The 22,705-nt window shown below is 38.9% G+C and overlaps 1 protein-coding gene across 1 annotated transcript in view; it reads right to left on the reverse strand.

Annotated features, from left to right (window-relative positions):
- Positions 1-22,705, reverse strand: part of NBAS (NBAS subunit of NRZ tethering complex) — a 975,710-nt gene that overhangs the window by 25,088 nt on the left and 927,917 nt on the right. The window contains exon 51 of the mRNA XM_040348578.1: positions 13,072-13,200. Coding sequence (XP_040204512.1) covers positions 13,072-13,200 — 129 coding nt within the window. The remainder of the gene's footprint in view (positions 1-13,071; positions 13,201-22,705) is intronic.

Raw genomic sequence — 22,705 nt, forward strand, 5'->3', positions numbered from 1 at the left:
CTAAAAGGTATGTCAGGCATGTGAATTCCTGGTTCCCCTCTGCCCTTTCTGGATTTATATGCCAACCCTCAGTCAACACTTAGGACACTGTAGTGACAGAGGCATCCAAAGAGAGGGACCAGACATCCTACATACCCATTGTGTTCCCAATGTTTTAAATTCTTCAGGAAGGTATTAATTTTTTTTTTTGCAGGGCGTACTTTTTTGTTTTTGTTTAAATAGCGAAATAACCAATTTAAAAGAGAAGTATTTCCAAAGCCTGCTGTCTGCTTATATCACAGAGCTGGTCCAGTGCGCCACTAAGAGTCTGAGCCAGCCACTCTTCCTCTTCTCCAGCCTGGCACTCCAGTGAGCACTGGAGGGGCAAAGCAGAGAGCCGGTGACTGACAGTCACTCCGTTCAGTGATCAACAAAACATGAGCAATCAGCAGTCATGTGTTCACTCAGTTCTCTATCTTAGAGCCAGCGGGTAATAGCTGCAGCCCCAAAGGTAAAAATACCTGTTAGTTTTTTTTAATCCCGCAAATCTCCTTTAAAGTGTATCAGCAGCAAAGATCCACGCTTATTAGTTCTCCTGGTGACCATTATCACAAAATCGAAAGTGGTGGGAAATCCAAAACCTTACCGTTAGCAACAAAATAAGAGGCGAGAGGAAATATTCTAAAGATGGCAACTGGTCCAGTGACAACTAAGAGAATAATTTCTCTCACTTTGGAGAGCTGTACTGTGGGTTCCTGCTTCAACTCTGAGGCAGAAAGTCAGGAGAAATCTCCCTAAAAGAAGACCAATGGCAAAAAATAAACACAGGAATTTAAGCCCTTCACTACTCTATCCAAAACTGAAAAGAAAAAAGTCCTAGCCACACATACACTTTAACCTCTCTTCATGTTGACTAATGCCACGTAAACACAATAGGAAATTCCAACAAGAAAAACGTGGATTTTTTTCCGATGGAATTTTGTATCAAACTTGCGTTGCATACACACGGTCATATCAAGAACGCAGTGACGTACAACACTACAATGAGCCGAGAACAATGAAGTTCAATGATTCAGAGAATGCATCGATTTGATTTCGGGCATGAGTGTTTTTTTTGCATGTCAGAATTGCATACAATCGGAATTTCCGACAAGAACTTTTTTCCGTGGGAAAATTTGAGAACCAGCTCTCAAATTTTTGCTGTCGGAAATTCCAACAGAAAAAGCCCGATAAGGCCTACACACGGTCAGAGTTTCCGACCAAAAGCTCACATCAAACTGTTCTTGTCGGAAATTCCAACCGTATGTACGCAGCATTACAGGACTTATCCTGGCAGCAATTTTGTCACCACAACTAATACTGAAAAGGATGAAACCGCACAACTGAAATGAAAGAAGCAAACACTAAAATTTCTACTTTATATTTACCCCTGCTTTTCTATATTGGGATACTGCATTCTGGAATAAATCTTGCAGTTTTTGAACAAAGTGAGATTTCCCCTCTGTACAAATAGTACAAGCTGGTATACAACTAATGATTTGCAAATCCCATAAACTCATATTTTGTTCACAATAGAAAACACATCACATGTTTAAACTGAAAAAATTTACCATTTTAGGAAAAAAAAAATAGAGGAGATTTGAAATTGATGGCAGCATCATGTCTCAAAAAAGTTGGGACAGGGCAACAAAAAGCTGTCAAAGTAAGTGATACTAACAAGGAAGAGCTGGAGGAGCATTTTGCAACTAACTGGGTTAGTTGGCAACAGGTCAGTAATATGATTGGGTAAGTAAAGATGGGCAGAGGTTCACCAATCTGTGAAAATCTGCATCCAACAATTGTCTAACAATTTCAGAATAATTGCCTAGATTCACGTACGTTGCCGCAACTTTGCGGCGGCGTAGCTTTAGGCTACGCCGCCGTAAGTTAGCAAGGCAAGTACATGATTCACAATGTACTTGCCTGCTATGTTACGGCGGCGTAGCCTAAAGCGGGCGGGCGTAAGGGCGCCAAATTTAAATGTGTGTAAGGAGGGCATGTTTTATGTTAATAAGGCTTGACCTTACGTTTTTGATGTTTTTACTTACTGCGCATGCGCCGGGCGCCTACATTTCCCAGTGTGCATTGCGGCTAAGTACGCCGCACGGGCCTATTGATTTTGACGTAAACAACGTAAATCCCTATTCACGGACGACTTACGCAAACGACGTAAACATTTCGAATTTTGACGCGGGAACGGCGGCCATACTTAACATTACTATTCCATGTAGGGCTAAGCTCTAACTTTAGGCGGCCTATCTCCAACGTAAACAGCGTAAAAGTACTGCGTCGGCCGGGCGTATGTTCGTGAATCGGCGTATCTACTCATTTACATATTCTACGCCGACCGCAATGGAAGCGCCACCTATCGGCCATCCGAAATATTGCAATCTAAGATAGGACGGCGCAAGCCGTCGTATCTTAGATATGTTTAAGCGTATCTCTGTTTGAGCATACACTTAAACATAAGTCGGCGTAGATTCTGAGTTAGGTCGGCTTATCTACTGATAAGCCGGCCTAACTCTTACTGAATCTACCTAAATGTTCCTAAACGTAAAATTGCAAAGACTTTAAATATATCATAATCTACAGAACACATAAGATTCAGAGCATCTGGAGAAATCTCTGTGAGCAAGGGACAAGGCTGAAATGCAACATTCGGTGCCCATGATCTTCGGCCCTTAGACGGCACTGCATAAAAACAGGCATAATTCAGTGTTGGACATCACTGCATGGGCTCAGGAATACTTTAAAAAATCTGTCTATGAACATTTTTTGCCATGCCAGTCAAAGATACATAAAAGAAGCAATATCTGAACATGATCTAGAAATGCCACCATCTTCTCTAGCCTAAAGTTCTTTTAAAATGGTCTGTTGCAAAGTGGAAACTAGTTTTGTGGTAAACACAAACCAAAATTTGACATTTGTTTCACAAATATCCAACAGACTAAAGAGGAGAGAGACCTTCCAGCCTGTTAGCACTATGTTCAAAAGCCTACATCTCTGATGGTATGGAGGTGTATTAGTACACCTGGAATTAGCAGCTTCCACATCTGGAAAAGACCATCAATTCTGAAAGAAATATCCAGGTTTTAGAGCAGCATATGCTCCCATCCAGACAATATCTTTTTTTAAAGAAGGTCTAGCATATTTTACAGCAGGACAATGCTAAACTGCATAACTTTATCAATGACAAAAGCCTGGCTTTGTAGTATGAGTCCAGGCGCTTCAGTGGCCTGCCTGCAGAACTAAAAATATTTGGCACATTTGGAAATAAAAAAAGGGCAAATAGCAGTTAGAATCCTATAACAGGCAATAATGGGACAACAATCCTCTCCCAAAACTCCAGCAACTGGTCGCTCAGTTCCCAGATGTTTACAGAGTGCTGTTAAAATAAGAAGGGATGCTACACCATGGCAAACATTGCTCTGACCCAACTTTTTTGGGATGTGTTGCTGCCATAATTTTTTTCTTCAAATTTTCTCAGTTTAAACATTTGCTACGTTTTCTATTTTCTATTGTGAATATAATAAGGGTTTATACGATTTGCAAATCATTGCATTCTGTTTTATGTATATTTTACCCCAACTTTTTTTTAGAACTGGGGTTGTACTACACTACCTAAAATGGAGGGAAATAGAGAAAGGATAACCATCTAGGTGTAGTAAATTGCTTTCAACAACCATGAAAGCTGGACACCAGGCAAACAGCTAAATATGCAGATAAAATACATATGTGAGAGCCATTTTCCCTGCCAAGTATTTATATGCCTGTCCATCCAGTCCTGAGATTTACACAGCCCCATACCACAGCACACCCCTGTTGGAAAGGGCAGGAGAAATTATTCTCTGCTGCAGGTAATTTACACTTCTAATTCGTGTCTCTCCCCCAGCCTGGGACTGGACAGAAATGGACAAGCAGCAGTCTGATCAGCTCATCATTCAGTCATTTCACTCTCACATCCTGTTTGCTTGTTTCACTGCAACCCAACTGACTGGATCCTTGTGCTGCAAATTTCTATTCCATTTAAAGTCATGTTATACATGAAGAGGCTGATACCAAGCCCATCTCTGATTAAAATAGTCCACCCTTCCCCACTTTATCAGAATCCAATGACTGCGACCTGCTGCAACCTACATATAATGGGCTCACAATATTTTTCTGATGGATGGGCCTTTGCAGTTGATCCCAATAGACTTCTATAAAGCTAGTATGCAAGAGAAACTGCGGACAGTAAAACGGGAGGATTCAAACGTGGCTTTGGGATTCAGGTAAGAATGCATGTGTGGTGTAAAACAAGTTAAAAGAAAACCTATCTGCGTCAAGCTGCCCAATTGTTTTCCTACTCTGCAGGCAGGCGGGGTGCCAGAGCCCAAGGAGCCTGTCCAAGCTCCACACAATACATGCCACACAGAGGAAAAGGGGCTACACAAGAATTACATTTTCAAAGCTAGACAGCAAACACTGCATCCTTGCACCTTAGGTTTGCCCCTCTAACTTGTTTCACACATCAGGGCTTAATCATAGATAACAGAGATGTCATCCCCATATCTACAATTAAGCTTTGACGGGTGAAATGTGTTAGAGGGTGGATGAATGCAGTGACTGCTGTTCATCAATAAAGCTGTGTAGCTTTAATTATGCCATTGGAGTTTGGTCCCATTTCTTCATTGTGGTGTGGAAAACATATTTTTAATCAGGGGGCTTAGGCAGAAAACATAGATATGCTACACATGAATGTATATTTATCCTTTCAGTCCATTGGCCCTTACCTTTTCCATTTTATTTTATCTTGGTGCTTAGAACTGAAAAACAGATTTATAAAACAGAAGCAGCATGCAGTCTTAAGGGCAAAGTAACATGATCATTTTTTGAAAGGCGTTCTGTCAGTCTGCACTGAAGTTATGCTGCATATTTCGATTTACGTATTGCATTAATAGTCCTTAGCATGTCTTCCTATTTAAACATTTCCTGTAAGCAAACTAAAACTTTATTTCAAACTAAAGCTGCTTACATTTTTGTGTATCCGCCTGCAAAGCCCTTGTGATAAATAAAAAGGAAAACAGAGGAAAAGAGGAGTCTGCTGCCAGGTGAGTGCAGTAAACGCAGAGCCAGGCAGAAGATATAAGCAGGCTGCTGTCTTCCCGGGCCAAGCGCTCTATGTTTCACATCAATTCCAGCATATAGATGTGCAAAACATGATCCTAAAGACAGGATAAATGAGGGGGAGTGCAAGCTCAGACACACTGTACATCAGCTAACAATAAATGTCAGTGGATTCACAGCAGAGCGCAGAAGCTGGGGCCTGTGCTATGGAAGTAAAGCTACAGCTTTCCTATCGCCGGCAGGGAAGAGGCATCACACAGCATCACAGATTGGTTTCACCAAGCACTTGTAATGCTCACTAGATCCAAGCAGCAATACATAACGAGACAGTACAGAACACATGGCTTTTATGCAGGAACTACAGAGCCTTGCAAAAAGTATATAGGCTAGGAAAAGAAAAAGAAAAAAAGAAGAGAACATCCTTCTGCTAGGATGTTCCCTGTCCCTGAAGGGCAGCAAGGCCTTTGTTACTAGTTTTGATATTTGTGGAAAATCCCATGCGGAATATAGACTAACTGTCGGACTATCCACCCGTGCGCAGGAGCTTGTGTGTCTTTTAAAGTATATAGGCTCTTGACCGATTCTCTCGTTTTACTGAATAAGAATTGAGATGCTAAAAATGTATTCTGTGATATTTTTATTTTAAAGAACAGAAACTAACTTTAAAGTATTTGTAAAGTCTAACCGGATGACTTTTAGTTTGATAAAGCACTTCACTGCAGTCTTCTTTTTATTTCATAAAATTCTGTTTTCATATTTATTTAATTGTTTTTTTGTACCTACCAGTGATACTCCTCTCCTCTGGCCTCTTTCAATCATTGTCTGTCCACACACACTTGCTACAGCATTGCCTACTCATGATAGTGTGATAGTGACAATGGTGGACCATACCTGGGGTTTTGGTCCCCACCATGGGCACCCCAAGGACTTTCATTAAAAGTAGCTGGGCCACAGTATTTTCGTCCAGGCCAAATTCTAACATTACAGCCTGACTGGGCTGTACACATGCCATGACTGCAATGTTTTACTTTGCAGCCATTACATTTTTAAACCAGTCACCGCCTGTCAAACACACCCAATTAGATCAATGGGCCCACACTGCAACCATGAGCCAAGCACTCACAGTTGCGACGCAGTTTTGCAAGGAAAAAATAAACAAAAATTAAAAAACAGTGGTAAAGCCAGCTTTGTGATTTTTACCTAGAGCACTATTTAGGGGACATTCAACCTGCATGCAGCCGGTGATGCCACCAGCACATGCGCTCTGAAGGTCTGGCATACCATGGAGCAATGTAACTATGTATATGGAACAAGAAATTTGAAAAAGAAGGCTTAGACTTTTTAGGAACAACCAAGTAGGTAATTAATACATAAAAAGTTTATTAAACGTATAGAAAATACATAAAAGATATCCACATTTGAAAAGTCAGTACAAAACAATTATACAATTGTCCTCTGGACTTAATTTTGATCATGGGTCATGGAATGAGTGATTTCAATCTCCAAGGCCAAGTATTTTTCCAGCGGCTGTGTACAGTATGAATTGTATAACTGTTTTGTACTGACTTTTCAAATGTGGATATTTTTTATGTATTTTCTATATGTTTAATAAACTTTTTATATATTAATTACCTACTTGGTTGTGCCTACAAAATACAAGCCTTATTTTTTTAATTTGTTGTTCCAATTCATAGGACGTGGCACTTTAGATTTTAGAAGTATTCACAATATTGTTCAAGTAACTATGTATATGCCATACCTTACCGATGCCCCTGGAAGCTGGAAATCACCAGTAGACACAACTACTCCAGTGATCTCCATTCGCCTCCTGGTCCTGTGCTGAGCGGCTTCCCTGCTTTACTGTGAACACAGGAGGTTGGCCGCTTGGCACGGCGTCCTCCAGAGAATGTTTTGCATTTCTATGAATGAATGCAAAGCATTATCTTGATTGGACGAGGTGGGGAGGGAGGTCGGTGACATCCCCCATAGTTAAACCAAGCATAAAATTCATATAATGCGTAATATAATTTTATTGTATATATAGTTTTATATTGTAGTTCAACTATGTAAATTATTTAATGCATCTTTCAGGGAATGCAGATGGAAATTGAATTGTATGTTTTTATACAAGGACAATAAAGTTTTATTGTTTTTATTATGTAAACCTGATGTCGGACAATAAGCACCATTGGGGTTACTATTCCTCCACCACCACCCTCCAGGATTTTCTGCAGCCCCCAAAAAGTCCAGTCCCATCCCCCATGTACAGTGGGGATCAAAAGTTTGGGCACCCCAGGTAAAAATTTGTATTCATGTTCATAACGAAGCCAAGGAAAGATGGAAAAATCTCCAAAAGGCATCAAATTACAGATTAGACATTCTTATAATATGTCAAAAAAAGATAGATTTTATTTCCATCATTTACACTTTCAAAATTACAGAAAACCAAAAAATGGCGCCTGCAAAAGTTTGGGCACCCTGCAGAGTTAATATCTTGTACTGCCCCTTTGGCAAGTATCACAGCTTGTAAACACTTTTTGTAGCCAGCCAAGAGTCTTTCAATTCTTGTTTGAGGTATCTTTGCCTATTCTTCCTTACAAAAGTCTTCCTGTTCTTTGAGATTTCTGGGCTGTCTGTCACGCACTGCTCTTTTAAGGTCTATGCATAGCTTTTCAATTATGTTGAGGTCAGGAGATTGTGAAGGCCATGGCAAAACCTTCAGTTTACGCCTCTTGATGTAATCCCCCATGGATTTTGAGGTGTTTTTAGGATCATTATCCATTTGTAGAAGCCATCCTCTCTTTAACTTCAGCTTTTTCACAGATGGCATCAAGTTACCATCCAAAATTTGCTGAAATTTTATTGAATCCATTTTTGCTTCTACTCGTGAAATGTTCCCTGTGCCACTGGCTGCAATACAACCCCAAAGCATGATTGATCCACCCCCATGCTTAACAGTTGGACAGAGGTTCTTTTCATTAAATCCTGTGCCCTTTCTTCTCCAAACGTACCTTTGCTCATTCCGGCCAAAAAGTTTTATTTTAACCTCATCGGTCCACAGAACTTGTTTCCAAAATGCAACAGGCTTGTCTATATGTTCATTTGCAAAGTTCAAACGCTGATTTTTGTGGTGAGGACGTAAAAGAGGTTTTCTTCTGATGACTCTTCCATGAAGACCATATTTGTACAAGTATCTCTTTATAGTGGAATAGTGTACCACAACTCCAGTGTCTGCCAGATCTTTCTGGAGGGATCGTGCAGTCAAACGTGGGTTGTGAATTGCTTTTCTCACAATCCTACGAGCTGTTCTGTCTGATATTTTTCTTGGTCTTCCAGATCTTGCTTTAACTTCTACTGTTCCTGATGACTGCCATTTCTTAATTACTTTAAATAATTTTCTTAATTACATTCCGAACAGAGGATATTGACATCTGAAAACTCTTTGCTATCTTCTTATAGCCTTCTCCAGCTTTGTGAGCGTCAACTATTTTCAGTTTTCTAGACAACTGCTTAGAGGAACCCATGGTGCTGATTGTTGGGGCAAGGTCAGATGAGTCTGGGCATTTAAAATCTTTGAGATTGACATCAACTGGTCTTCCCAGACGATGATTGAGAACAATCCATGACACTGGCAGGTCTCAGCTTTGCAAAGGGGGCAATGCATGCTATAAATTCTGCAGGGTGCCCAAACTTTTGCAGATGCCATTTTTTTGTTTTCTGTAATTTTGAAAGTGTAAATGATGGAAATAAAATCTAACTTTTTTGACATATTATAAGAATGTCTAATCTGTAATTTGATGCCTTTTGGAGATTGTCCCATCTTTCCTTGGCTTCGTTATGCACATTAATACAAATTTTTACCGGGGGTGCCCAAACTTGTGTCAGCTCAACAAATATTTTTTTTGTTTTTCTCAGATTTTTTTTGTTTGTTTTTTTAAGGTAAACACATTGTTGGTAGAGGGGTGTACACATACTATACCCCATGCTACTTAGACATTATTGCCAATGTTTTGTCATATTGCAAAGTGAAAAAAAGGAGAAAAATTGTTTCCAGGTCGTCTGCCTCCACAAGATTTCTAAATGTCCCCAGATACTGACTCATGTAACTATTTCAAGCTGCTTTAATCACAAACACAGAGATGTGTCAACAAGGAAGGAAATGCAGGTGTCTTCAATCAATGAACATAATGATTGTGAAAAATAAAAGCTAATGAGTCTTAGGAAGCGCCTACATACGTCTAATAGATTCCAAGAATCTTAAGGCGTGAAGAGCATGTAAAACAAGAGCATTAAATAACTTGTGACTCTTCTAAATGTAATCACATCCCTCCTTCACCTGGTGAAACTTCACTTCTAGGCATCTTTAAAAGTTTATTTCCAGCTTTGAGTACATCTTCAGAAATGGATGCAAATGTGTACATACCATACAGATATCAATAGAAGAATTGTCCTTGTTTATGCCATCGCCCGGCTCACTTCAACTGTACAAAGCTTTATTTTTAGTTAGGAGTTTGTCTTTTCTTTATTTGAACACACCACTGACAACATTTCTGTAAAACACGTACTGGGGACCATTTCCCTAACTTCCTATCAGGACAGGAACTGAATAAGCACCAATTTATAGTGCGAAACAAATCAGCTGTTTAACTCCCATGTAGTGTGCTGTGACTTGTAGTGCATTTTTCCTTTTTTAAATAAAGACAACCATCAAGGTTTTTTGGAGTGCGGCTGTTCATATTTTATTTTTCCGTTTGTTGCCTTGTGCATTGCCAGCACCCTTGATCTCCTGAGACCATACTGATCATCCTAACACAATCCACCTGGTGCGGTAACTTTCTTTCTTCCAGGACAGAAACTGATTGGAAATCTCTTCACTGCAACAAAGTATATACTATCACCAGCACACCATAGTTCAAAGTGTGCTGGTAATAGTTGCTTCATTAGTGAAACATTTATTCCTCACCAATGAAGCAACATGTCAAAGTCACTTAGAACCGCCTGCAGTCACTTTTGCATAAGCAAGAGATTTATAGGTTACCCTCTATCCCCTGTCCGTGCTACCAGCTGCCAGAATACCTAAACAGTGGCTGCATCTGATTGGATGCAGTGGCTGTTTGACCAACAAATGTTTGCTTTGCTCCTTAATTTTTTATTTAAAAGACATCCGGCTGGAGGGGCTGACTGGGCCACCATCCAAGTAAATTTTGCACAGTGTATAGACAGCTTTAGTGGCCTTGAATCGTTGCTTCATTAGTCACAAATAAATGTTGGACTTTATATAGCGTGCCAACGGTCATTTCACCTTAGCACCCGCAAAGCATAGTGTGCTGCTGTATGAAGTATACTGGATCTTTTGCACTTTGCGCATACTACAACAAAACACATATTTTTTTAAGTAAAATGAGGAAGGGTTGATCCTCAGGTGATTATTACTGTCTGTGACTTCCTATCCTGTGAAAAATGACTCCCCTTGTTTCTTATTCTGGTGTCACAAGCTATCAGAGAGAAGAGGAAGTAAGCTGTAATCCACCCATGGGTTGATAAAAGTGTTTATGCTTCCAAAGTTATCAATCCAAAACTAAGTTGGCCCTTAATATTGAAAATGTCTATATTTCAGCACTAAATGTTTACTTTACATGATAAAAGTATGAATGCTAAATGCAAACATTTTGCAAAAGTGGTTAAAAAAAAAAATGTAAAGGAAAAGTGATGGAAGATGGAAGAAATCACATATAATTAATTGCCACACTTTAAAACGGGTTTCTATGCCATTTTCCTGGGTCAAACTCAGTCAAAGGATAAAAAAAAAAGAATCAATTTAAGGAGTAAAAACAGTAGAAATCTATCACAGTCAAGGCCTTTTGTAAAATGTGCCTGAACTGACAGTCACACATTGTGATGCCTCCAAGTATCAGTGTAAGTCTTCCAGTTTATCCTTGCATCCAGTGTGTTAATTTCCTCAATCATTAACACTATTTTAGTCAACTAAAAACACGACTAAAACTAAACAATTCAGACGATGAAAACTAAAATGTTAAAATGCATATTCTACCAAAATTGCTGTATACTTTTCAAGCTACCCCAGCTCCCCCCGAATCCAGGCTTCTTTAACCTCTAACTAAAGCTATTCGGGTCTTCACTTGGCACCATAAGAAACCTAAGATTCGACAGATGATCCTGTCCCTACTGAAGAACAAGGGAGGGGTAGCTTTACCTCATCTGTTGCTTTACATGCGGCCTCTTTGATTAGGCTAGTTGATTGGTACCACGGCACATGCACTAAATTATGGAGTCGACTGTAAAATTATCTCTTCTCTTCAGAGGCTACTTCCCTGAGCTGGACTGAACTTATCCATCGCCTCCTGAAAGACCTATTGCCCCTCACAGTACATGCAACGCTCCAGATTAGGAAAACTGATCTCGGTAGGGGTCCGATTTCTTCTGTACTGAGTCCTATGACCCCATTGTTTGGTCTTGCCCCTTTTTCGACAGGACAGCCCTTTGCTGTGCCAAACCCTCAAGGGTTAGACTCTCATTCTCCTTTTGAGGATACTCTCATCTCATCATAAACCTGCAGCTGCTTGGCTAGAATACGATGCAATTGAAACACTACATGGGCACATGGTCCTTCAGACTCTCTGACGTGACCTTCCACTGATTTTGAATTCTTGCTGTCACAATCGGCTAGGCCGGACTACTCTTTATTTCAAATGTATCAGATCATGCTGAGGGAGTCATACCCACTCTCACCTCCATTTCTAGCGAAATGAGTACGGAAACTACAGGTTGAGCCAGATGATATGGACAAAACAATGGCACTTATATACAAGCTGTCAATCTCTTCCTATGCGCAAGAGCACAATTACCATATTCTTTCTAGGTGGTATTGCTGCCCCCCCCCACTCTTGCATAGGATGAATCCTTCCATTCTGGATACATGCTGGCAATGTTTGCAGGCTACTGTCAGTATGACTCCTATTTGGGGTACTGGCTGGAAAATTATCCCTTTTTGGGATAAAAAAATGTATGCTTATATGATAAACTGGTAAAAGATAAAATTCCCAAATGAACCCCAGATTTCTGTGTTATCAATGCTGCCAGGTGCCTATAAACAGATTAAAAAGAGCTTAATCTGGCATCACCTTACAGCGGCCCACTCTGTAATCGATAGGTATTGGCAGTGGGCTGCGGCACCCTTTTGTCCGAATGGTATCGTGAAATGGCTTGGATTGACAGTGTTGAACGTATGTTTGCATAAAATGACGATAAGTCTGAATCATACAACCTTATCTGGACGGTATGATCTAATTTTAGATATTCCTGTGACGCCTTTTTTGCGGTTAAGGTCTGAGATGTCAGATGTTTCTGGGAGCCTCTAATGGTGACTACTTGACCCCCCCTTTTTTTTTTGCCTCACTTTCTTGTTCTCAATACCCTTTCCAATTTGTTTTCTGTGATAGTTGGTTGCATTACCTACCTAATCCAATGCTACTGCCAAAATTTCCTGAAATGCCCTAGATGAGGGCATTTCTACCGTGTACACAGAGTTTTTAATGGTTATTTTTCTGTACTCGATTGGTTTATATTACTCATTTTAGCGGTTTATGTGATAGTCTTTAAATGGAGATTGTAACAGAGATTATTTCATTTCTACCTATGGTTACGTTTGTACTCTGAGTGTTGTGCATATACGCCCTATTTTATTTGATATATCATCAGAACTGGAGATATTTATGTTTTTTCTACTTGATCTGTACTGTTTAAAAAAAAATAAAAAAAAATTATTCAACATAAAATGGCATTTTAGTCAAAAGACTCATCATATACTCCTGAAGTAAAAAAAAACGAACAACATGATATGTTATTATATATGGTATTATATTATCTCTTCAAAGAAATAAAAATACAGGCAATAAAAGACGGACAGGATGTATATGCTGGACATACCTTGGTAACTACACATAAAAGCTCCAATGCTTTTGATTGCAGAGTGGCATCACCGCTCTCTATAAACAGCTTCAGTGATGTCAATATCATTGAGTGTTCCAATAACAGTGTACAGATTGCATCAACACACTGAAAAAAAAATAAAAAAGACAATACATTTAACATCCTTACAAGATAAACAATAATAAAACATTTTATGTTTTTATCCTTTTTCATTATTTCTAATGTATAGCTATGCTTGAGCATATAAGTCCCCCTTTGGAAGGTAATTTCATAAAAATGGAAAAGAAAGGCAGATAGTGCAAATCGTGATAGCGTCCACATCACCCAAAAAATGTTTGCAAGTTAAGTTCTAATGTAGGCTGAAAATTCAAACCTACAATCCACCATTCTTACCTGTTTACTCCAATATCAAGATATAGCTGTCGGATAACCTCTAAGTAATACTTGGTTGAGGCTGGCCATACAGGATTATTTTTTTTTCTTGTTCAAGCAGCGGGTTGAGCGAAATATTTTTTGCCGATTTCCCCATTCACACACGTGTGGTATTGTATCCTGACAGCAGGGAGTCTTATGTGCCCTTTAATAATATGTTACTCTATGGAAGCATTTTTTCTCTTTTCTCCAAATGCTTAACAACCGTTTGAGCTGAGAAGGATATACCAGCTGTTTCAGCATTAAGATCTGATTCAAGTGACGGCTTTAATCGGCTTTGGTTGTGTGTTTTACCAATGGAGGATACTGATAGTGAGAGCTGTGGATGTCCCCCAATGTATGACTTTACATTCAGAAGCTATCCAATGGTTAGATCTCAAAGTTATTAGAAGTATAGGGCCACTAATGCACTTTATAAATGCGAGTGGTTTAGTTTTAGACCCTTCTGCCTTAACAGTAATGCCACGTACACACGATCGGTTCCTCCGATGAAAACGGACCGATGGATTTTTTCATCAGATATCTGATGAAGCTGACTTTCATCAGTCTTGCCTATACACCATCAGTTAAAAATCTGTTTGTGTCAGAACGCGGTGACGTAAAACACTATGGCAGGGATATGTAATTAGCGGACCTCCAGCTGTTGCAGAACTACAAGTCCCATGAGGCATAGCAAGACTCTGACAGCCATAAGCATGACTCCCAGAGGCAGAGGTATGATGGGACTTGTAGTTTTGCAACAGCTGGAGGTCCACTAATTGCATATCCCTGCACTATGACATGCTGAGAAAAATGAAGTTCAATGCTTCCGAGCATGCGTAGACTTGATTCTGAGCATGCGTGGATTTTTAACCAATGGACTTGCCCACAGATGATCGTTTTTTTCTATCGGTTTTTTAACCATCAGATAATTTTAAAACAGGTTCTAAGTTTTTTCACTGATGGGAAAAAAAACGATGGGGCCCACACACGATCGGTTCGTTCGATGAAAACAGTCCATCGGACCGGTTTCATCAGATGAACCGATCGTGTGTACGCGGCATAACGCTACTATTCTATGCAAGTTTTTTTTTGGGGTATTCATTCATGTGAGCCAAGATGTCATTCTTGGTCATGACATCTGAGGAATCAGTACCAGTAACATATAAGATCGGTCTGATCAGACTGGATGGCGTATGAGAGTCTGCATGGGATTATTGAAAACTACTAGCTACTGATGCGCTTTCTAAATGTGAGTGGCTTTCTTTCTGATGTTTTGCCCTAATATCAACATTATTAACCTATGGGATTTTTTTTTTCTTGGTGCACAGTTCAAAGTTTTGAGGCAAATCGAATACACTAGTTACAACATTTAAAGAGTATATGTTAGGATTGGATCGGCATGGGAGTCTTTACAAGCTTGACCAAGAAAATATGCTTATTGTGACCTTCCTATGATCTGGATATTTTGTGAGTGCTTTTCCATGAGGGAATAGTACAGTGGTCATTGTAATTTATAAAGCAAATCTCTACACTTCATCACATTTGGACACCTATTGTTTATAAAGGGACAATTTTTTTTTCACATTCAGCTTTTTTGTATGGATATAGAGCGTTCTCATATATAGTGTTTCGATTTATGTCAATTGGAGTTTTGAGTAGCTGCTTTTGTTCACATTTACTTTTATGTTTTATTTTACCGACACCAATTTCACATTAATTGGGTGCAGTGTTATCAAATTGTAATTACATGTGTTACAAATAAATCTTTTGTAAATAATTTTTAAAGGAAAAACATAGAAATGATCACCGGGACTAATATACATATATGGCCATTGAAAAAGGACTTCCAGTTAAGAAAACTAAGCAGTTGGATATTATAAGCTTTCAGTTCTCTATCTGAAGACAGCAAAAATACTGATGCTATGGTATCTAAAGGCAACATACACTGACACCTGATATGTATACAAAATATTTTATCTTATATGGGCATGTGGTTGAAGAGTAAAATCACAGAAAAATACTATATCATTATGGTTTTAGTTAAAGCTGAACACTACCAAACAACTGCTAAAAAAACAATAAGTGATAGTGCATAGTGGTATGTATACTTACACAACCACATTCCCTTGTCACATTTGGGCCTGGTGATTGGCTGCTCAGGCTTGAGCACTATTAAACAGGTCAACAGGGCAGGTCATGTGTTCCCTAAAACCTGGAGATCCCATTCACTTAGTGTGGGAGTGTAGTTCAATCAGCATCTGGGGGGATGGGGGGATGGTTAGAGCTGTCCATTTGCCCTAAATGAGCAAAATGAGAGTATCTTTTTAGGAACATCAGTTTTCACACTGTATCTTCACTTTACTTTGGGAAATTTTAAAGTGCATCTCCGTGAAAAAGTAAAATAAAAAAAACAACAATATATGCATGCATTACATGCACATGTATCCACTTTTTTTATATACTGCAAGTTCAAAACAAAAACCCTGTTGATCTGCTAAAAATCTATTAAACTCCTAACATAATGTTTGGACTGAGAGAACAGCTTATGTTGCATTAAAATCCTATGCAGTTTTGGAAACCCGTTCCTGCTTCTTAATCTTCAATGTTGATGAATGGATTGATCTCCCTGATTTTGGATAATCTTTTTTAGATTGCATTTTATGAAGCATATGTATGAATTTTAGTAATTTGTTTTTTCTAGCACTTCACTGCCTTATTTTGTGAATTTTACCCAGGAGTTTATATATTGATCTTGAGTGCTACAGCTGCTACATATTTAGGGATAGTTTTTTTGCGCTGATTGATCCTCTTTCTTTAGTGTTGGCAACCCTGATTCAGTTCTCCCTATCTGGACTACAGAAAGTCACCTTATTTTATGTAAAGGAGCAAACGGTGACGTGTTCTGTAGTCCAGTGCAGTTTAGGCTGTTTTTATCTCAAACAGGACATTGGATTTCCGGCCGCATCAACAGAGAAAAATAACATTGGAAAACGTGCATGTTTTTTTTTTCTTTTTCCCAGATATCCACTTTAAGGCATAAATGTTATACAAGTAAATTTATACTATAATATGGAAAGGCTGGGATCACCAGCCTGCCACTTGTTAAAGTAAACAGTCTTTTATTTGTGTCTCAAAATAAGCAAAAAGGAAAAGCTTTCTTCAGTAAGAGAAATGGCAGACAGACATTGCTAATTGCCAATATACCAGTCCCACACTTGGGCTTAAGGTACCCATCTGCTTCAGTAGTGCAACAAAGTAAGTCTGCAGGAGTGCAGAAAAACAGTGTTTCAGTCTCCAAATAGTCACAGCTTTGAACTACTCCACTCCACCTCAGACAGGTGCTGACTCCTCTCTGCTCCTTTTCAAGACTCCCTTGCAGTCAGGTTAATGCCAAATTCTAGGTCCAACATGAGGACCATCAATCCTGGGAGAACTGAAAATAAGTCCTTTCCTCTCTAACTGGACTAACCTGGAACACCTAACCATGCCTGGGTTAGGACCCCCGGGTACTCAGAAAACGTCTTAAACTATCCTATAAAAGGGACCCATAAAGACATCTGACAATTCTGCAAATGATGAATGCCTTAGAGATTCATGGAGGTTGTGGTGCTGGAACACATGGGAAGCGAGTACTGCTCTGGTATGTTTATAGACCAGGAAGGATTTCTTTATAGACTCTGGTTTAAAGGGAAATTCTATGTATGTACTCTTTAAGCGGTATTCAACAATTTTTTTATTTTTTTTAAACGCTGACAAAAATAAATTACAGGACTATTAGGTAGTAAATGTGTATTGATTATTTCTGGAGAGTAAGGATATTGTTTAGTGTCACTCTACATCATATATAGTTGACTAGAAATTAACAGTGGCAGAAGGGAAACTAAAATGGATCATTCTACGATTACATGCACAAACCACAAGGAGTTATGTACTATACAATTTAGTAAAAGCTTTAACATGTGCTTCTTCTAAAAATGGAAAGAGAGAGGGAAGAGAAGCTATGTTAAAAAATACTAGTGGCGGCACAAATGACTTCAGCATAGGTATATGACAGTGAAATCAAGCTGAAAGAGCTTAGGAACAAACGGTCAATCTATGCATCTAAAGAAACCTGAAAGTCAGAATTTGATATCCTGATAAAGGAAATCAGTTCATTTTTTTTCAGAATTAATCAGACATTACGCCCATTGTGTGGGCCTGAAAGTATAAGTGACCTCTGATTTAGCGCTTCATTTTCCCTCTCAACATCTTTGAGCAGATGCAGTAGTGGATAAGAAGATATACACAGGCATATGAGATATGAACAGTGTGTGCACTCCTAATGGGAGATACCTCAAAGAAAAACTAAACACTTCCAATCAAGTTTTGTGGATCCTGATATAGAAGACGATGTTAACAGGTGGCAAGAGCGTTTTTCTGACCCTTTACACCCAAGTTCTACCTTGGTAAAACAAAACCCAGCCAGCAGAGTAGACTGGATGGGAAATAAAAACGAAACACTTCACTGGTTCATTTGCAGATTTAAAAATGTGAAAATAGTTCTACATTGAAAGACCTAATTAATTCCATTTACTTTTTTCTGCATGCACAGCCTGCATTTAAATAGGTTATTAATGAAGGGCACTTTCAAGGCCAAGCCAGTCCAATGATAAATACAGAAACCTTTGAGCAGAGTTACCTCAGTAAAAAAGTTTCAGGTGTGAAATTAAATTATTAAACATGGTATATGTGGAAGTTATACTGAAATAATAGGCAGCTAGATCCGCATTGGAGAGATGGAAAGACATTGTTCTTAGTTCAAAGTAATGGCGGGTCATTCTATCATCATACATTATGCAAACCAAATTATGTGTCTAGCGGACATACTGCTTCCTGTTTCAGTTAGTTATTACTCCTGGTAATTCAAATGATGAAAAAAAAAAAGTAAAAAAAAAAAGTAAGAATATCACATAAAATGTAGGTATAAATGTAACTATGCAAGGACAAAAGAGTTGTAATAGAAACCACACGTGGCGAGCAGACTAACAGACCAGTCAGAAGACAGAAGCGCCTGTATTTGCACCACACATAGCAATATTTTCACAAAATGTGGGCAGGCATAGGAAATTATTGGTAAAGTTTTTCATTTATCAGCATACCTACGAAATTTCTAGCAGATAGTTAAATAAACGTAGGATGGCAACTCTTGGCTGAAACTGTCAAAGGCATGGTAAACATTCTTGCCTGCACCTTGTGTTTTTCACCTGCATAAGATCATGTAGTTTTATGGTGTCAGCTGTTGCCCTGCACACACTACCTATAGTAGAGTACATTTGTTTGTACTAAAATATTGCGGCACAGCACTGCACAGATTATTGCAAGACCTCTGCAGTGTGAGACCTGAAACTTCATGTGAAAAAACAGCATACCCCACAATCCCTTGGTATCTCAGACTGGTGCAGATGAGAACTACACATTAATTACATGAGCTCACGTATACAGCTAGGAGATGATCCGTTTCATCTTATTAGCGCTCTCACATTTGTAATGCAATAAAGAGGGAATGACGAGGCATACATTGGAAGCTGTGCGACCTGGAATGAAAAGCTGTCCTTTCCTCTTGGTGCACAAGAACCAGCTAACTGAAGCAATACACAGACATATGGGACTCGATCGGCCATGACACTATGAACTGCAGCCCAGCATTGTAAAGCCAAACAACAACACTAGAAATATAATTAGACTAAGGCACAGATTCAACTAGGGAGATTGCAGCTGTGGTGTGCAACTCTGCACATGCTCAGTTTTCAATGAGTTTCTATGCTGAGCATTTTCCTCATATTTCATCAGAGCAGCCCACGTGACTACAGAGTCACACATGTGGGCATATACACAGTGGTAAATGACAGCCCACTCCCTTTGCTTCTCCTCCATGCCCACACTAACCAGCTAAATACAATGGGGCTGGATATTACATGTAGATTAATGGAGGCTTAACCTCCCACTTATTCCAAGACAGGCTGGAGGGGAGTGACACAGCTTGTGACTGGCAGAAATCTACCCACGCCATGTTATTTCCACAAAATAATAAAGATTTAATTGAAAAAAAAATGTATTTTATGCCAATTTAAAACTGTTAGTTGATAGTATTTATTTAGTTTCACTCTGAGAAAGAGCTGGTTCTCATGTGACAGCTGTATATCAATTAGGAAAAAGGTACTCAGATGTTTTTTTATATAAAAATAATTACAGTGTCATCATCCACATACAGAAATAGAAGGGAAAATGTAAATTAAACAGTGTGTGTTTAGCATCTCTAAAGTTCACAGCTACACCACTCTTCTTTAGGTCATTACTAAGTAGAAAACTGACCCTTTATAGCACTTTAGCAAACAAATAATTTGTAAAGATACCATAAAAATGTTCTCTAATAATGTTCTCTAATTCCAGGTCACATGATCTTAATGTCCTGCTTCCCATTTCAAAACATATTGCTTAGGGGGTGGGATTGGTGCCAAGGTTTTATTTGGTAATATGATGACACCAGGAGAAAATTGGCTCTGCAATATACTCAGTAAGCATGAAACATGGAGGTAACTGTGCTGTCAATCAGTTTCTATGGGTGGTGAATGGATTTGAGGAGGTTCTGAAGTCACCTCCATCGCACATGCAGTGATGCAGTATGTTTATAAGTGGACACAGGGGTGGACTGGGCACTGCCTGAGGGCCCCATCAGGGTTGTCAGCCTCAGTAAAACCAGGGACAGTATGTCAAAATCGAAGTGTTTTTTACATCTGTCCCCGAAATGTCCCTTACCAACATCCTTTTGATCTAAAAATCCCAAGATTATAGCTGCCCCGCCTCTCCAGTACCTTTTCAGTGTGTGTATGTATACTGTGTGTGTATATTGTGTGTGTATATTGTGTGTCCCCCATAATCTCCTATTGCCTGGGGGTCCCAAAATCTCCTATTGCCCGCGGGCCTCATAATCTCCTACTGCCTGGGGGCACCATGAGTTGTCAGTCCGCCCCTGAGTGAACAACCACTATCATTTAATGCAGTGTCACCGTTACAGCCCACTAAAACAGTTACCTAGATAAATCAATTCAGGCTGCAGGGCAATAGTGTGTAAAGGAAAGGCATGCTGATTATTGGTCCGGATTGCTAGAAATTAAAATTAAATTAAATTGACTTTAAGTTTAATAGCTCATTGCTACATTTTTAGAAAGAGTCCTTGTGAAATGTAATTTGTACAGCTTCATCAATAATTAATGAAATAAATTACAAAAATAAACTTCATGAAAACAGATTTACTGCTCCGTTCACAATTGATCTCTGTTTCTTTTAATAACTTTTTAAAGACCTTGTTAACTTTTCTTTAAGTCATGTGGAAGGTTAAAACAAAGGGGACCAGAATCTTACATCAGTCTTCTGTTGCTTCAGGTATGCCAATATTATTTTATTAATAGCTTTGTTAATTATCACTTCATAATAAGACTTTACAAGAACCAGCTTTTCAGCAGAAAAAAAAAATGTTATGCAGATATAGGAAGAAAGTGTTACTGGAAACAAAAGCTAAAGAAAAGCACAGCCTGTATAATACAGCTTATTAGATTCAATTGTGTACAATAGAAACATGTCTTTGCTAGATGAAGAAAAATATTGTTTTTCCATTTTTTTTAAGCATACCTAAAAAATAAAATTAGCTCACAGTTATTTTATTACCGAGTCTGTGATATAATGAAAAAGTTGTGGAAACAGAATACAACCTTAGCTTTTATCTGTAATAAATAGCAATCAGCTGACCAGTGCTGTGGCTTTGGATATGAGGTTTCTCACAGTGCCAATTCATACCCCTGCAAATCTTCCACATTTTGTCATGTTGCAACCAAAAACTTTAATGTATTTAATTGGGATTTTATGTGGTAGACTAGCACAAAGTGGCACATAATTGTGGAAGGAAAATGATAAATGGTTTTCCAAATTGTTTACAAATACATATCTGAACAGTGTGGCGTGCATTTGTATTCTGCCCCCTAATACCCTCAACAACTCTAGTGGAACCAATTGCCTTCAGATGTCACCTAATTAGTTAATATAATCCACTTGTGTGTAATTTAATCTCAGTATCAATACAGCTATTTTGTGAAGCCCTCAGAGATTTGTTTGAATTAGGTTATTAAAAAATATCCCAAGCTTTGAACATGTCACAGAGCACTGTTCAATCTATCCTCCGAAAATTGAAAGAGTATCTTGCAAACCTACCAAGAAACGTCCATCCACCTAAACTGACAGGCCAGGCAAGGAGAGCATTAATCAGAGAAGCAGCCAAGAGGCCCATGGTAACTTTGGAGGAGCTGCAGAGATCCACACCTCAGGTGGTAGAATCTGTCCACAGGACAACTATTAGTTGTGCACTCCACAAATCTGGCCTTTATGGAAGAGTGGCAAGAAGAAAGACAAAAGAAGTCCTGTCTGCAGTTTGCAAGAAGCCATGTGGGGAACACAGCAAACCACCTACCATCAAATCTTACGCCTAAAGTTATAGCCCTGGTCAAATAACCAGGTGGTGTTAGATGAAGAATTCTCACAGAAAATATTAATTGATGTGTATTTAGTCCTCCCAAAAAATCTTCATGGAAACCAGATGAACTCAATTCTGTCAAACAGATCTTTTAGGAATATTCAGATGCTGGAGTCAAAAGTAAGCTGCTGTTAGACCTGGTAAACACACAGCTTTCCTTGTAAAAAAAAACTGAAGTGATAGCTGATGGGAGATCCATGATAATCCACACACTAACCTGCATCTGTAGGCCTTCTGATAGCTTTAAATAAGCATCAGTTGGGTGGTGGAATCACATGAAAGCATATGTGTGATGTTGGCACATACTTGGTGGATGGTGAGCATCAAGAGTGCTTACAGATGTCTGATGTTGAGCTGGGATTTAAGAGCGACGGCAAGAACTGTCCCATGCATTCCTTATGTGGCTTAAATATTATCTAATCATCTTGCATTAGCTAATCTACTCCTGAGGCTAATAAACAAATCTATACTGTAACATTGCAAAGCAGGCATGTAAAAACGCGAAAAATCACATGAAAAATTAATTGAAAGCATATCTAAACCCATAAGCAAAAAGGTTTATATATCATAAACTTATCTATCCTTAGTTGTGGTGGCAGCATTAATGTTCTTTTTTTCCCCTGAGACTCAATAAACCCAAAGCACCACTCCAGG

The sequence above is a fragment of the Rana temporaria genome, chromosome 4 (assembly GCF_905171775.1).
Source record: "Rana temporaria chromosome 4, aRanTem1.1, whole genome shotgun sequence".
NCBI lineage: Eukaryota > Metazoa > Chordata > Amphibia > Anura > Ranidae > Rana > Rana temporaria.